This window comes from Acomys minous (genome assembly GCF_964271855.1).
Source record: "Acomys minous genome assembly, chromosome: 14".
In the NCBI taxonomy this organism is placed as follows: domain Eukaryota; kingdom Metazoa; phylum Chordata; class Mammalia; order Rodentia; family Muridae; genus Acomys; species Acomys minous.
This window is the reverse complement of record NC_140496.1, coordinates 57,314,771-57,332,287: the sequence shown is the minus strand read 5'-3', so window position 1 is coordinate 57,332,287 and position 17,517 is coordinate 57,314,771. Positions and strand designations below refer to the sequence as shown.

General features: G+C 42.1%; 1 protein-coding gene across 1 annotated transcript in view; it reads right to left on the bottom strand.

The window, feature by feature from the left end:
* Window positions 1-17,517, bottom strand: part of SPAG17 (sperm associated antigen 17) — a 209,574-nt gene that overhangs the window by 37,956 nt on the left and 154,101 nt on the right. Inside the window, exons 32-40 of the mRNA XM_084757928.1 lie at window positions 14,544-14,732; window positions 12,399-12,544; window positions 12,159-12,289; window positions 10,752-10,879; window positions 7,152-7,334; window positions 6,143-6,256; window positions 5,586-5,631; window positions 3,363-3,462; window positions 3,153-3,200 (exon numbers count right to left, since the gene is read on the bottom strand). Of these exons, the coding sequence (XP_084614054.1) occupies window positions 3,153-3,200; window positions 3,363-3,462; window positions 5,586-5,631; window positions 6,143-6,256; window positions 7,152-7,334; window positions 10,752-10,879; window positions 12,159-12,289; window positions 12,399-12,544; window positions 14,544-14,732 (1,085 nt within the window). The remainder of the gene's footprint in view (window positions 1-3,152; window positions 3,201-3,362; window positions 3,463-5,585; window positions 5,632-6,142; window positions 6,257-7,151; window positions 7,335-10,751; window positions 10,880-12,158; window positions 12,290-12,398; window positions 12,545-14,543; window positions 14,733-17,517) is intronic.

The window sequence follows — 17,517 nt, the reverse complement described above, 5'->3', positions numbered from 1 at the left end:
ATGGGAAAGAGCTTGGAACATATTGGCACAGGAGACAACTTCCTGAACAGAACACCAACAGCCCAGGCATTAATGTCAACAATTAATAAATGGGACCTCATGAGGCTGAGAAGCTTCTGTAAGGCAGGAGACACTGTAAAGAGAACAAAGCGTCAGTTTACAGACTGGGAAAAGATCTTCACCAACCCCACATCTGACAAAGGTCTAATATCCAAAATATATAAAGAACTCAAGAAATTAAATACCACCAAACCAAATAACCCAATCGAGAAATGGGGCATGGAACTAAACAGAGAATTCTCAACAGAGGAATATCAAATGGCTGAGAAACACTTAAAGAAATGCTCAGCCTCCTTAATCATCAGGGAAATGCAAATCAAAACAACTCTGAGATTCCATCTTACACCCATCAGAATGGCTAAGATCAAAAATTCAAGCGACACCACATGCTGGCGAGGATGTGGGGAGAGAGGAACACTCCTTCATTGCTGGTGGGAATGCAAACTAGTACAACCACTTTGGAAATCTATCTGGTGCTATCTCAGAAAAATGGGAATAGGGCTTCCTCAAGACCCAGCTATTCCACTCCTTGGAATATATCCAGAAGATGCTCCAGCACACACCCGTATCCTTTTGCTTGGGGGTGGGGAGTTCACATTCCACTTCAGGTAAATCAAGAGTCTCGCATGAGACAGGCACTAATGATGCCGGCTGGTCTCAGCTGCCTAAAGCCAAGAAGCCCTTCCAGTGGCTGAGTGTTTTCGGGGTTGTGAGGGTCTCTGGGGTTTAAGTAGCAGCCAAGGCGCCCATAATTTCAAGTTGGCTCTTTTGAATCAGAATACCTCTATTGGGACATACATACACAGGGGAAGGCCAGTGAGCTCCAAACTGGGGTTCAGTTGAACCTTGATATCTCCATTTTATAGTAAAGCCCTCCAGGTGTAAGGAGACTAGATAGATTCGTATTCTATGGTATGATTGATACAGGGTGGAGCCGAGTGACAGGGCCACGTTATACATCTTTAAGCTCATCGTCTTGACAACTGCATCTTCTATGCAACTGTCAGTCACCCAGGCTGATGGTCTTCGCATCTTATAGATAAGCAAACTGAATCCCTGAAGTGAAACAACCAATCAGCACGGGAGAGGCCACAAGAAATCATGCTTGAGCTGTTCCTAGACGTGCTGACTCTGAGCCCAGTGGCCACACAAGGACTGCAGCATGCCCAGAAGGCCTGTGGAGGTACCACTGATGATAAACCACCTTGTTCCATCAGCTCTAACTCGCCATTAACACACTTTTCTCTCTACTGCCTCGCTGGGCTTCCTTGTCAAGTAGGGCAGTCTGGAGGTTGCTCACTAGAAATCAACGAACTTGAAGATTGGAGTCTACATTCCTTTAATGTGGTCTCAGTGTGGATTCTCCTATAGGACCTCACATTCCCTGGGCACCTTCCATGTCCTTGACCTGTTGGTTTCCTTATTCTCGGCTCCCATTTCTTGTTCCACCCTTTTTCTTTTTATACCGCACATTGAGTTATGTGCTTTCCCTTCACTGGCTGTGATTAACTACCCACAAGTTAAAAATTTGAATTGTCAAAAGTTCTTTTTTTTTCTTTTAGATAACGGGCAGCTCATGAATAAGCACAGAATTTAAAAGGTGTTAAGAGTATATCCACAGACCCTTGGCAATTATATGTATATGCACAGGGCCCACATCAGAAGGGGCCTGACCCCTCACTCCTTAGCCTTGGGGACAGGGCAGACACTGTACACTTGTGTGCCTTCTCAGGACCATCCGGCTCCAATGCGTAGTTCCAATCAAGGAACCACATAGGTGGGATGAGTCACATGACAAACCAAAGCCATGAACCTGAGATGGGACAGGGCGTGGGGAGGGAGGCGAGGAGAGGGAGGAGAGAGATAAGATGGATGCAGGACAGAATGCACTGGAGACATGTATGAAGTTGACAAAGAACTTTAAAAAATATAGCATATCAATTCTCGTCATTTTTGGATCGTAATGATAGCATTATTTTTATTAGCCATGTCCATCATCTTACAGCTGTGGCAGTTTTGAGGTTGGTAATAAAATTGAAAAGTCCATTAAAGAAAAAAAAAATAAAAAGCAAGTTCCCATCTCCCACTGTCTCCTGAACTCCCAGTCTCCTTTCCCACTGACAAGTCTCTCTAGGAAGGAATTTTCTAGCCTTTCCCTGAAGCAGCTCCCCAGACCCCTGTGTGCCCTGTGGGAGTGGTACCCTCCCTGTAGGAAAAGGAAAGGAGCTTCTCTAGTTGGAAGATGATGCAGGGGTGCCCAAGTGTCTGAACACCCAGGCCTCACTGATTTCCCCCAGCTTACTGCTATTAGGCAATGCTCTTCACTCTGTCATATTTATTCATGGCCCTCTGTGAACCGAATGGAATATAGAGCTCTGCAGGCCCAGTTCTTGTTTTTTTGTTTTTTAATCTTCACTCTTTGTGACATCTCCTGTCTCACATAAAACTTAAATGAATTCATATTATTTTCTCTGACCAGACTGTCTTTTGTTATAGGTATCTGATCTAGGGATGAAGAGGTATAGGGACAAAAAGGGTTTCTTCCACTACATACAGCACACGTCCTTCAGCTTGACATTGTAAATGGGAAATAAGTTGTATCATTCCATTTCCCAATGCATTCCAAAATGTAACCCTGGCACCTTAATGAAGGTAATGTTTCTTTTTTTCTCTCTATTTTTATTTTTAATGGACAGCTCATGTGTACAAATGACCACCTCACCACAGATGCATAAACATATTTGGCTTTTTCTCATAAATAAAAAGCTGAAGCTGAAATCTCAAGCTCAGACTGGAGGGAAAATAAATATTATGATGTTCAGGACACATTCCTGAAGTAAACAACATGCATCCCGAGTGTTTGTGACTAAGTCCCAAGATGTTTATGAGTAGATTAGAATTGCCAGAAGCAGAGAGAGCACCCAGAGTGTTCCACTGCTGGAGAAGGGAAGGAAGGATCTAGCTAACAGCCTGCCTTGCGAGCCACCCTGGCTTGCTGAAGGCCAGTAGGACCTTGTAGCCTACTGAACTCAGAGATTGCACAACTCTGGCCTTTTCATGGGCTTACTGTGTCTACAATGGGGCAGAATTACCTCTGTTTCTCAAGTTTTTCTTTCCAGTTCTTTCCTGGTGACGTTTTCCTATGTGAAAAGAAGAAAAATGCAGTGAAAAGAGGCAGTGCTCTCAAAGGACAGAGCAACACCATCAGTGTACACCGGAAGGGAGGCTGCAGCAACTGCCGTACCTCTCCGTTCCCTACTGTGTGCCAGCACTAACCAGAGCATATGCCCAACGTCACTTACCTCCAATGTTTTTCAAAGAAATCTTTAGTGAATGTTTCTGGTGAGCATTTTGGAGCAGAAGCCATGGTTTGCTTAAATAAATCCGTTAGGTGGGCTGCAACTTGGAAAGCAACACATTTGGTGTTAGTATTTAGTTCTTTATAACATTTTTTTCATTGTGTAATTACTCATCTGCAATCTCTTCAAGAACCTACATTTAATTTATCGATTGTTTTAGAGGATTCAGGCACCCAAGCTGTAACAAATGTGAAGTGACCAGACTACTTTCTCTGACATGTCTGTTAGTGAACATCATCTTTATGATCCAAACCAAAGTGTATCACAGCGTGTTTGCCCTATGTTGCCAGGGAAGCTGTGTGCCAAGGAACCAAATTCCCTCACATTTAAGCAGATTAGCCATCATACTGAAGTTGTTTTTCTAAACATGTACATGCTACCAAATTCCAAAGAGCTGAATATCATACAAGTTTAAAAATTGGGTGATACTGCTTAGAGTTTGTCTACAGGACGTGATCACAGGGAGATGTCACTTCATTAGAGAAAGAACAGGATGCCTGCTCAAGATGAGAAAACATAGAAAACACTGATTTAGACAAGGGTAAGCAAGTTTTCTTCTTGTGAGACTCTTCTGAATCCTTTAATAAATGTATTTTGTAAGTCTTTAAGAAAGAAAGACAATTTTAAAAGTATTAATATCATCATCATCATCATCATGTTTTTGAGACAGAGTTTCTCTGTGTAATAGCCCTACCTGTCCTAAACTAACTTTGTAGACCAGGGTGGCCTAAAACTCACAATGATCTGCCTGTCTCTGCCTCCCAAGTCCTGAGATTAAAGGTGTGTACCACAAAATATTATTAAAACCTGCTTTATTGCAAAACTCTTGCTCTTGAAGGACCCACATATTGGGAAAACTGGTCATGGTGGCACACTTCTGTAATCCCAACACTTGGGAGGCAGAGGCAGGTGGATCTCTGTGAGTTTGAGGCCAGCCTGGTTCTACAAAGTAAGTCCAGGACAGCCAGGTTCACACACAGAAACCCTGTCTCAAAAAACAAACAAACAAACAAACAAACAAATACAAAAAAAGAAAAGAAAGAAAAGTAAAAGAACATCTTGGGAAACAGAGTGGGGACACTGACTTCGTGTCACCATTGGTGATCATTAGGGACAGTTTTAAGTTTGCTGTTTTCCTCCTGTACCGATTTGAGAAATACAGTTTGTTTAACAATTACTGTTGGGTGGCCTGTAGGTTTTCCTCCATCATGCATGCTGTTTTCTTGGGTCAAAAGTTACAAGCTCAAATGACCCAGGATAAGTTTGTAAGATTTGTTTGTAAATAAAATTTGCATTTTAATTAAATACATTTTCTAAAGGGTAAGTATGCAGCATGCTATATTTGGGATATAGTTACTTATACAGATCATTTGTTATTAATCCAAGATCCAGTTTTAATAAGGCCTTTTGTATGTATGTTCACTAGCAACTCTATTGCAGGGGCTACCATGTAAAACAGTGACAACAGAGGTGTACTGGACACTGTGATGGCCTCTTTCATAATGGTCATCTGAAGGGGGAGCTGCCCATCACCTTCAGTCAAATGTCACTTCGTTATATGAAATCTCATTAAGAGAAAAATATGGATAAACAACAACAGTAACAGCAAAACAAGAGTATAAGTCATTACCATGGAAGATGCATTAGACACGTCTGAGGGTTTAGTGATGCCCACAGCAGCCAACCTAGGGCCCCAACCATAGAGCTGGACACAAAACCCCAGTCAAACTCCTTGTGGTGCTGATCTGATATAGCCAACCTTGATGGGGCCAGGGAGGAGCTCCTAGGAGAGTAACTGTTTGTGTAGAAGAGTTCAAGGTATGCACAATGTGTGTGCATTTGTTTGGAAGCCATGCATGTACATGGGGTATTGGGCAGTAGGCTTCTTGCTATCTCCTAGCTATTTTGTATGGAGTTGAGGTCAACAGGAAGTGAAAATATCAATGTTTTAATTTAACAAAGGAAAGTTAAAGATAAATTAAGTGGGGGAATCACTGTTTTCAGGGCAGAAAGAAAATATAAACCATAGCCAAGAGAATGGTCAGGATAGGAACAGACGTGATTATATGGAGATTTGATGTGGTATAGACAATGACAAACAAGTATAGTTATTAAGTACTTCTGGAACCTTAGATACACTGCAGGAAAATATTAAATTCCAGTTACCTTTAGTAACATGACTTTTCGTAGTTTCCTCCATTTTAGGAAAAGACTGAAATAAAGATTAGAATTACTTGATATTAGTTATATTACATGTAGAAATACTTTGTTTATAAGCATTCTCTTTGTACTCAATCTAACTCATTTTGGAAAAAAATATGAAGTGAATTTGGTTTTTAAACCAACAATACACAATTTATTTAACTATTTTGTCATTGCTTTGTGTAATGAATTTTTAAGAATGGAAATCACTTTTTCTTTCACATTCATTAAGTTACTAAATATTTCAATAAACATTAATTTCTTAAATCAAAAATAATACATACTTAAAGTAAAATTACATATCTACATATGTATCTTTTATTTGAGGATCTTCAGAATTATCTGCTAGCAAAGGAAAACATATTTAGAAAATTCAGTAAATCGATAATCCAATTATGAGGATGAAGCGAATGCTTCAAAGCCTTGGCAGGAACCTCCCGTGGCATTTCCATATACAGCCTGCATGGAAGGCCCCGGCATTGGGACAGTAAGTGGCACTGGTGTGTCCGACATTCCCTCACCATCACCAGCTTGAGGAGATCTGCAGCATTGCCCCTTTCCTCCTCTGTTCTGGAATCCTTGACTGTCATTTCCTGTAGCTCATCTTCTTTCTTAAGAATGTGGTTTATGTAATCCTAGGTCAGGAGAGTCAAGCGAACAGGTAAGAATGGAGAACCAGACAGAGAAAGATGCTGACACAACCCATGCCTACTGGGAACATTACAAAGGGACTAAGGAGATAAGTTCACACCTCTCAGCAGACAGCTGACTGGTCCAACAGTGGGAAAGCCTTTTCTCAGTCGGTTAATAACAATGAGCAAAGTCCTGATCTGCTTACAAGGGAAGCTTCCAAGGCACAGGAGAGAATTGCACAGGGACCTTGGCAGGCCGCTGCCTCTAACACTGTGCTTCAGCATCCTTCTCCTAAAATGAGTCAACTGGGGGTAGATGATTCTTAGGTCTCTCAGTACCGTCTGTATGGTTCTGTGTATGGACATGCCTTTGCTTCTAGATGAAATATATTCCTTCCCCATGTTTGATCAATATCCATCAACACTGAACTTCTCAATGCTGAGTTCTGGGCATGTAACCATAGAAAGTATATAATGCTCCAAGGTAGTTTAAAAAGATGCTGTAGATGTGATTATTTATAAAGTCTTAGACCATTTTCAAAGTAGCAACTGTTCTCATGCATGAACAAGTATCAGTTTAATGTGTGGTTCTACCCTTTCTACAGAGGGCACTAGCTTTCCATTGCTGTAAGGAAGAAGGCTAGAACATAAGGAGAAATTGTACATAAAAGGTTAGTCGTTTAAAAACTATAGCCTCTTAATGAGTCCTGCAACTTAACACGTGAATCATTAGCCCTCTCCCTTTCAACGTTCTGTGCGGGGTGCCTGACATTCAAGTGCTATTTTAATTATTGGCAAAAGCTAGATGATTTCAGGCTTATCAGAAAGGGACTGGGATGATTTGCCCCCTTCCCAGTCCCTTTGGGGGATGCCTGTCATGTCACCCGGTTCCTGTTACCTTAAGGGAGATCTGTAGCTTCAGCTTCACCTCCTTCTTTATGACCGCATGTTGGATGAACTGGCGCATCTGCAGCACGTTGGGGCCTTTGAGAATAGGGGCCGGGATGTTTGTCAGTTGCTTAGACCCGATATAGAGGCCTTTCCAAATCTGAGTGCCGAATGGAGGTCCTGGGGTCTTTTTCTGCCAACAAACAGAGTGAAAGATTCACCTAGGAGTCAAATAGCACAGCAATGGATTTAAAAAAAAAAAGAGTACTTATGTGCATACTAGATCAGGGGGGAAATTATAGGGTTCCTAAGCCTGTAGAGACCCCTGACTTTGAGGGATTGGAAGAGACCAGGCTTGGTCACCCACTGCCCCAACCCAAATGGCAAAAGTAATGGCGAATCAGAAAAGACATTCATCACTCATTGTGGCTACACAGGGAACCATGGAGACTAGCATCCGGTGCCTCATTTTCAAGGAGCTAACTGGAGCTTTTGGATGGTATAAGGGAGGAACAAAAGAGGGAGAGCAATGCATATGTGTGCATCCTTAGGCAGCCTTGACCCAAGTATGGTTTGGTTGATCGACATCTCAGGATCAGAGCTTTCTAGATAATTAGAAGGTTGCTGCTGCCAGAGGAGGGCACGGGGTGGGGGTGAGATGAGGGTGGTGGAGGATGCGTAGCTTTCACTCATCATACTTAAGATGTGCATGCTCTGAGTTATCCCTGGAATCCAAGATGCCTATAGGAGGCAATGGCGAAGAACAAAGAATTAGTCAGAAAGTCAGCGTTCGTTCTTTTGGGTTTAGGATGGAGCCCCGAGACTTCTAGAGGTGCTGCTGCTGGGGTGAACCAATCAAACCACCTGCTGTGGTGGCACACACCTTTAATACCATCACCGCAGAGGCAGAGGCAGAGTGTGGGAAGGATTGTAAGCTTTGTCACAGGTAAAAGCAGTCTTGGTGGGCTTTGCCCTTGGACACACCACAGATACTCCCTGAGATTAACCTTGAGATAGACTGGGTAGAGCCATCCTGGGCCTGAAATTCAGGAAGTGGACCTGAGGACTCCACCTGGACTATTGTGCTTTTAATCAACCCTCAATGGGAAAGGGAGACTGCCCCTTGCACGTGACAGACAGGCAGGCAGAGAGGACAGAGAGAGTAGCAGGTTCAGACCAGGCTTGAGCGCACATGGATCGGGAAAAGGATCAGCGAACAGGCCGGACCAGCGCGCAGACCAGAGACACCTAGGGACCTGTCCTGTGGAATGAATACCAGACGGTTCACTCTTTTTTTCCCTTTAACCTTTTCCCCCTCTTGTGTAAGCTAGTTGGATTGTATAATAAAATTTACTTGTTAAGAAACAGAGCCAACAGCAGAGGCAGAGGCATTTCTGCAAGTTCAAGGCCAGTCAGGCCTACATAGTCAGAACTTAGAAAGAACCCAAACCTAAGTGAGCAAAAAGACAAAACTTTATTCCAATCAAAAACAACTTGGGGAGGGAAAAGTTTATTGGGCTTATACTTTCAGGTTATAGTTTATCATTGAGGGAAGTCAGTGCGGGAACTCAAGGCAGGAATCTTAGGAATGGTGCTTAATGATTCACCTTATGCCTCACTCACCAGAGCGTGGTACCAGGTTTCTTATATAGTCTAGGACCACCTGCCTAGGTTGGTGGCACTCACAGGGGGCTGAGACTGCCTGTATCCATTAATAATCAAGATATTCCCCAGATGTGCCAACAGGCTAATCTGATCTAGGTTGTCCCACAGTCCATGCCTTCCTCTCAAATGACTCTAGACTGTGTCCACTTGATAATTAAAGCTAACTAGGACAAGGAGGTTGTAAAACCTGGTGACTGATAATCTTTTCCTTATAGAGACTCTGAAAATCTCAGACATATCTTATTTATTGAAGGAGAGGACTGCTAGTTTTACATGAAAGATCTTCAAATGATGACCATATGTATATGAAGAGTTGAGTAGCAACATTATCCAAATTTTAAGAAGCAAGGAGACAGATACAAAATGGAGGGAGAGATGCCAAACTATCTAGTTTTTTAGTTACTCAGTGACCATCTGAAGGACCAAGCGGAGAGTCAGTCCTTTCAACAGAAGCTGAAGCTGTCACAGTACCTCCTGTGAGGGACACAGTAGTGTCCCCTCATTCTCATGGGCCTGGGTATTGTTTTCAGGAGGGCTGTGTGATTCTGCTCTTGGTAATTCTGCAACATTCTAACTCATGTCACACAAGTGATGCTTTGTTTAGCATGTTCAGATCATCAGCTCACCTATAACATTTGGAGGTAGCAGTCTTTACCTTCCTGGTTCTCTGTGAATTTATTTAGGAAGATTCTAAGAGTAAAATCATTCTGTCTGGGATCACTGTAAATGAGATCCATCTCCAAAATCCTTTAGGCGTTTCTTGGGAAGGAATGCCTGCCTATGAGTGAGTTCAAATCTCTATCACCTTAGCAACTGACATCAAGACTAGTGTGCTTTGCTGCCTTGGTGCTTTGCTTTTAAAAGAGTGGCCAGTGACCACCACCCAGTGGCTTTCAGTTGTAGCATACAAGTTTATATAAAGAAAATAACCTTCATTAATGCAGAGTGGGGTATATTTATCTTATTATCCCTTAGTACCTTCAGCCTTTTAACATTTTCAGCTTTCAGAGAAGAATATTGTGATCCAGTATAACCTGTTCAAAGATTCAGGACAAGAAATTGTGGCCACTTTTATCTCACCAATTTGATTAGAGTCACCAAATTATAAATGAGGAGAAGTTGGTCTTTCTTTTCTTGAGTGATCCTCATTTCTGCCTTTGCTATAGCAGAGTGTAGGCTACTGAAAGTAAAAACTCAGAGACATCGCCCTCCTCACTTATTAACAATATGCCCCATGATCACATCTGTGGGCGTCTTCACGGACTTCATAACTGAGAACCATATGATGTGTTGGACATGTTTCAGATAGTGGTTGCAGAACAAAATGACAATCTTACAAGACGCAGGGTTTAGTGATGCTTCAGCAAAATATTATTTTGTTCTTTTAAGACTTTAGGGTGGAGTTTTGCTAATCTGGCATGGTCATGACTACAGTATTTAACTGCTAACACTGCAGTTGCAAAATTAATGCCAAACTCTACACTCTCTCTCTCTCCTGCCTCTCCCCCTCCCTCCCTCCTTCCTCCCTCCTTCCCTCATCCCCACCCCTTCTCTGCTCAATTTGTACCTTTTTAACACATGAAGAAAAGACAAAGTTTTGTTTCAAAATGAACAGGCAGGAAATGACAAAGAAAGTGGTTTAGTATCAGGAAGGCCATGATAGGTGAAATGTAACAGGCTATTCAAGAGAGAGTTTAACTATACAGGAATATATCAGGTGTGCAATGCAGAATACAAGGTGAAACTGCAACCAGCTATCCAAGCATGGCTCTCTAAAAGTCTACTGCTGCATCTACAAATGCTTAAAATCTCCAAATATAACCCTTGTTGAGCTTATTTGTTACCCTACAGAAGGATGAACATATATAAAACTTAAAACTATGCAAGAAGACATGCTCCCGAGTGGCTATGCAAACAAAGTGGCTCTATAGTAGGTAATGGATACCTCGACTGAAGGAAAGCTCTCCCAGGACCTTGACTGGAGGTTCAGAGGGACGATGGTGTCTAACTCCTTCTTCATTAGCCATGGTGATTCTTCATGGAAAGGGCGAAGAACCGTGATGCTCAGGGCCCCTGGGTTAAAGAGAGTTACCAGAGGTCATTTCTCTACCAAAGTGATCCTGATAAGTTCAACAGGTGTTAACCAAGTTCAACGAATATTTCTGAACTGCCTTTTACACAATAACCTTAGTCAGGTACAATGGCTTTGCTTTATGATGTTGCTCTCTGAGACCGTGAGTTGGTCAACATCTGAAAACCAGATTTTAACCAACCAAAAGCATTCATTGGTGCCTCAACAATCTGTCCCTCAACAATCATACTTGGGTCCTCTCAGTTATACCAACAAACTGCTTTGACTCCTATTCCTGCCTTCTTCACAGATACAACATTCAATCATGTGCCTTAGAGGCATCGCACTGTGGACTGGAGTCATCTTTTCTAACAGGCTGTGCTCCGGAGTAAACCAATCCTGACAGCTACGTTAGGTTCATGCATGATTAAAACTTCTTTGACTTCCTGTTTCTCAATGAGTAAAGCAGGATCTTCCTTGTTCACCCCAGCCTCAACTTGGACTGCCTCTTTCATGCATGCTTAGGTATGTCTGTGGCTCTTGGTGACTTCTTCTCCAAGAAGTCATCACGTCCCTACACATACATGTTGCAGGATACTTGATCCCATTGTGAACTCCAAAAGTGTGAACTGTAAAAACCTGTTTCTAGTTGTGGAGTGGCTCAGCTCTAGCACATGCCTTTAATCCAAGAGCTTTTTGTAAACAGGATTTAATGAAGTTAGCCCTAGGTCAAGGGGCAGGGCAAGCAGCGAGATGACTGGGATTAAACCGGAAGGAAGGACTTCAAGAGAAGGGTATTTAAAACAGTGTGGAGGAGGAGCTTTTTGGCTTTCAACACAGCATCTAGCTCCTGAGTCATTAGAGCTAGAATCAAACATTGGGATTTTGCTTTTAAAACAACAACAACAACAACAACAACAAAACACACGCACACAAACACACACACACACACACACACACACACACACGAACACACTAACTATCTCTTAGGTCTCAAGCATCTTCAGAGAAATTTCCTAGCCAACACCAGGTTGTTCTGTTTGAAGCTCTCCTTGAAAAATATTTGTATTCATCATAGACTTTATACACATTTGTAATTACATGGCTCTTTGTGTGGCTAATTAACACTAATTTATGGCTAATTAACATCAGTTTTAGGAGCTAAATAAGGTGAACACATTCAGTTGGTACTTGGAGTAGCGAAATGAGCAAAGGGGACTGAGGAGCAAGAGGACAAGTCACTGAAGGACGCAGGGAGCTGCAGGCAGCATGGGTCTCTACCTGGCTGCTCCTGTACTGGTTCCTGGAGCACCACAGTCGTCGACTCTCCGTAAGCCAAGGACAAGTATTCCTCTATGTCACTGTCTCGGAGAAGCTCCACCCCTGATCCGTCCGCATAGATGACAAAAAATCTGTTTGAAGAAGTAAAAATCTGAACATTGGAGAGACCCGGGTGAAGACGCTTCTTGAACTTGCAATGGATGGAGAGTAAAAACCCTAACATTGTTAGTGTCATCTTACCTGGGGACATGTTCACCATAGATTTGCATGTGATTCTTTTCAAGATGAAGGGAGGATAAGCTTTCGTATCCCTCCGTCTCTACCTTGAAGTCATCTTCCAATTTCTTTTTAGGTAACATTGTTGATACAGAGCCATCAGCCATGACCTAAGGACAAGGCATATGAGCAACTGAAGAGGGAAAAAAATGCCAACGTGCCTACATCACCACTGATCCAGCGTGAGCAAGCACAGCCTCTTTTGGATGATCAGAAAAGCAAGCATGTATGATTACAGGGTAGTGATATCATCTATGACTTAAGTTAATAAAAGTAGAACGACCCTAGCAGTGCAGCTGCACTCAAAAACCACACACAGACTGTTAAGCGGCAACATATTCAGAAGAAAGTGGCCAAGGTTGCGAGGGGACTTAAGATCTTTTTCCTATGAGGAATTAGTTTGAGGGATGGAGAAATTAAACATGAAGGAAAGAAACACTCATGCAATTGCTGTCTTGAAATGCTGAAAGGACCTTTGCATAGTGAAAGCTGAGGTTTCAAGTGTAGAACCGTGGCTCCCTGGTGGAGTATATGGGGAAACAGATTTAGGATCCACAAGAGAGGCGGTATTCCAGTTACTGTTGCTGTGTGTGTCTGGTAAGCATCTCTTCAGAAAGGAGCAGGGCACAGGCTGCCACTGTAGGGGGTGTGGCCCCAGAGTGGTATCAGAAACATGCTTAGTGGGCGAGGAACGCCCCAGACATTTCAATCTGGGGGTTTGGCTTTATGTTTCACTGCTAGTCGTTGTCAACTGAAATCCATCAGTTCACACTCGTGCTAGGAAGAGTCTCAGTTACTTAGCAAAGAAAAACATGAGCTGGACCAGGAATGGTCTGCATTCCAGTACGGCATTAGGGATTCTGTGGGTTGAGTCCAGATCTAAAAACTAACCCCATACCCGCTAGTCAATGGGAGGAAATTCCACTCCTGGATGAGGATTGGGGGAAAGATAAATGCCTAAAGTGTTGGGTGGCAATGCTTTTTGGTCAAGAGCCAGAAGTAAATAATTCAGAAGCTACAGGCCACACACTCTTTTTTTTTTTCTTCCCAAAAGCACAGCCTGTCCACTGCTGAGCAAAAGCAGACAGCGACAAGCAACGAAGGGCATCCCTGTGTTAGAGTAACAGTTGCCATGGCATCACTGAAATTTGAATTGTGTGTACCTTTATTGTCATGAAATAGTCTTTAGACTGTAAAAGTATTTTAAATGTAAGACAAAACATCTTAGGTCTTAATCTATATAGAGTAGGGGGCCACAGTTTGCCGATTCCCGAACAAGGCCAAGGGGCCACTGTGCCACTGAAGGGAACCACCATGGCACCACCTGAGCTTTCTCTCCCTCGCCAGCCCTGCTGGGCACGTCTCACCACAGACTGCCCCAGGGCCACGAAACTGCAGAATGCTTGTGTTTCTTCTTGCTTTCATTCCTAAGTCATCGTTTGTGGTTGCATTATCTCTTCCCTCGCATCTCTCTACTTTTCTAGTAACTTTACAATTTTTCCTTTGAAAATTAGTCAGATTGTTTTTCCCTGTAAAAGTATACTTTGAGAATCGAAGGAAAGATATTGACAATATTCACAAATGGTTGGCAGAGGGTGAGAAAACTAGCCTAATGTACAAATGCCGAAATCTACATAGAACCTACGTAGAACAGTATACTGTGCACTGCATTTCCAAAAGAAAAAAAAAAAGCTGTAGTAATTTGAGTGAAAATGGCCCTCATAGGCTCATAGGGTGTGGAATTATTCAAAAGGATTAGGAAGTGTGACCTTGGAGTGGGCGTGGCCTTACTGGAGGAAGTGTGTCATTAGGGGGTGGGCTTTGAGAATTCAGAATCTCAAGCCAGGCCAATGTCTCACTCTCTTCCTGCTGCCTGCAGGTGTGGATGCAGAATGCTCAGCTACCTCTCCAGCACTATGTCTGCCTACGTGCTGCCATGCTTCCTGCTGTGACAAGCACATTCTGAACCTCTGACCTGCAAGCCAACCCAAATTAAATGGCTTTTTAAAAATAAGAGTTGCTGTGGCCATGGTGTTTCTTCACAGCAATAAAACCCTAACTCAGAGAGAAGTCCAGGCTCTCTCTCTCCACACAGGCCCTGCACCTTACCTGAAAGGTGTTTCCCTCGGGATCCAGGACCTCACAGATCACCTGTGAGGTGTGCTTCATGATGTACCTGCTGGCTCTCAGCTGCTCACGCTTCTGGAAGGGGTGGTAGATATTACTGCTCGATTCATGGCAGTATGTAGCGGAACAGTCTCTATCAATATAAAGGCAGCCAGTGTTTGGAGGTAAGACCTGAGAGGAGAAAGAAAAAAAAGATATTAAATTTTCTTGTACAATTTGAGGGCCTTGAAAGATGTTTTCAGGACAAAAACATTTCCCAAGAAAGAGTGTGATGTTTTGGAAGGCCTGCTTACCAAGGGACAAAGAGAAGGTCCAGTCTCTTGGTTATAGCCTCATTTTTTTTTCTTCCCATCTTCATATGTTTTCTGTATTTGCCCTATCACTCTTATTTAAGACTTACTCCATTTTAACTGAGGTAAGCAAACATGCAAAATGTTTGATATCCATTATGTTTTGGGACAAGGAAACATCTTTTAAAGTGACGAACTTTCTTAGAAGCCTTGGTTAACCTTTATCCTTCTGGTGGCTGGCATAGACAGCTGATAGAGTTTATGTGGTAGCTTCTAATTCCTTTATGTGAATTATAATTTATATTTAGAAGTGTAGTATTTGGTAATGTCTTAGTATATCCAAGAACTTGTGCAGATATCATGCATGATTCTAGAATATTTATATCATTCTCTCCACAAAGAAACTGCAGCCTCATTAGCCATCGCTGTATCATCCCTGTCACCCATCCTCAGTGGCCACTATTCCATTGTCTCTATGAACTTTTCTATTCTAGATTTTCCATACAGATGGAAGTATCCCTGGGTAGCTTCTTTCATCTGGCATAAGAGTTTCAAGATGCAGCAGTTTATAGAGTACAACTGATTCCATTTGCTGGCGCAATGACACCACCAGTTGACAATGCCAATGTGCATGGGGGAAGTCTCAAAAGGCCCTGCCCCTACAGGAAGATCTTCAGGGACTTAACAATGACTAAAAAAAGGGAGATTCAATCTTCTTTGGGGATAATCCCCATAGGTTATCTCCAGTTCTAAGTGATTAGCTCTAAATACATATACATACAAGCAACACAGAATGGAGTCAGTGAGTTATACTTATTTATACATCTATCTACCTATCTATCTATCTATCTAATTATTGTATTTATAATAATAATTAAAGAAGAGAGGTCATGAATTTGAGAGGGGAGCACAGGAGTAGTTGGAAGGGGGAACTGGAAGGGTAGAGATAATGTAAGTACAGTACTTGCAAAACAAATTAAGTTTAAAAAAATCTGCCATCCCTCAGCTCTATTGGATCACACAGACTCAGTGCTCACTTGGTATGTTTTTTAAGGGAGAAACTGGAAGACCCTCCTTATGCATGGTAGACCTGCCCAAAGTAGCTTCTCTTTTCTTAGGAGTCTGATGGCTTCTTGGTGGAAGGGAATTTATCTAAAGGCAGGCAGCCAACCCTTCTGATTGTCCTTTGGCCAAGACCACCTTAATGCCATCTTCAAGAGACACAGCTACATGACTCCTGACCTTGGGAAAGAGACTATGTTCACCAAGTCTCCTTATCAGGAATTCGTGAGGATTGTTCAAGAGAAAGAGCAAAAAGCTTTAGGATTCATGAATTTAGCCCATGAGTTAGCACAACCACGATGGGTGTGCCTCAGAGAGGCAGAGCCCCAGGGACCATGTGTCCTGAGGACTTTATGCTGTTGTGGAGTTTCTGTTCTACTTGCTGTCCTCGCAGTCATCATGTCCCTTCTAATCTATGGGTTGTATGAAAACTCTAAGGTAGTTTCCAGCCCCTCACTGGTCAGTGTCATTGGCATTTAGAATACTCAAGTTTTGCTGTTGAAGCAGATTAATGACTCAGCCACCACCCTCAGAAAGAAGTTAGTGATGTAAATTGTTAGTATAGTTAGGTTAAGATGTTTTCTTAGTGTCTTTGATGTAGAAAATCTTGAGGAGTAATTTAGAGTTCAGAAAGGCACACCCTTGATTATTTACCAAAAGATTTTCTGAAGTCAGGGAGCAAGCACGACAGCAGCCCAACTAGTACTAACAGATGTGCCTTTCTTGCTAAAGCTGGGCTGGTGATCAAGGTGGTGACTAATTTCTAGTACCCATTTTTGACCTCTGGTTTCTGATATTATTGAACAAAAAATGTTAATGAGTAGGTGTGCATCTAAGAATTTAAAGTAAAATTGACTGATTGTTTTTATATAAAAGTTTAGATTTATGACTCTCTTAAGGTTTTTTTTATAAGATTAATTTTTAAGATAGATAATAAGATGATTGGCTCTTTCTTTGTAATCACAAATTACAGCCTGCCAGTAAGAGAAACTGGCTGATAAAAATACCTTGTTTGCTTAGACTTTGTTAATCTATAACAAGTTGCTTACATAAGCATGTATATGGGTTATTGGGAATAATTTGCTGTTGTTTTTTAACCTGTAATACATAAATCATTTAATCCTGTAAGTGTATTGGAGAAACATGCTGTCCTTTTGTTTTTTTACATATATTTATTGTAGTCATTCACTTAAATAAAAATAGAATGTAACCACATTAATAATTTTTATATTGCTTGAAAAAGTTGTTAGAGCCTTGCTTTATCCAGTGTGCGTGTGTGTGTATGTGTGTGTGTGTGTGTGTGTGTGTGTGTGTGTGTGTGTGTATGATTTCTCTCCTTTTTTTTCAAGACCCAGAGGGTTTTTTGCTGTTGCCAAAGAATTAAATTTTGTTCCCTCAGAGAAGAATCTGCTGAGTGATTAGTTGCTGACTCCACACACACACACCCTAAGTCCCTAACCTGTGGAAGCTAGTCTTCAGCATTCACTGATCATCTTATGAAAGCCCACAATAGAGTGTGTTTCAAGCGACCTAGACCCCAGCTGTGACTACCATGTGGGGATTTTAACTAGAAAAAAAAATGAAGTGAACTAAGTCTGTTTTTA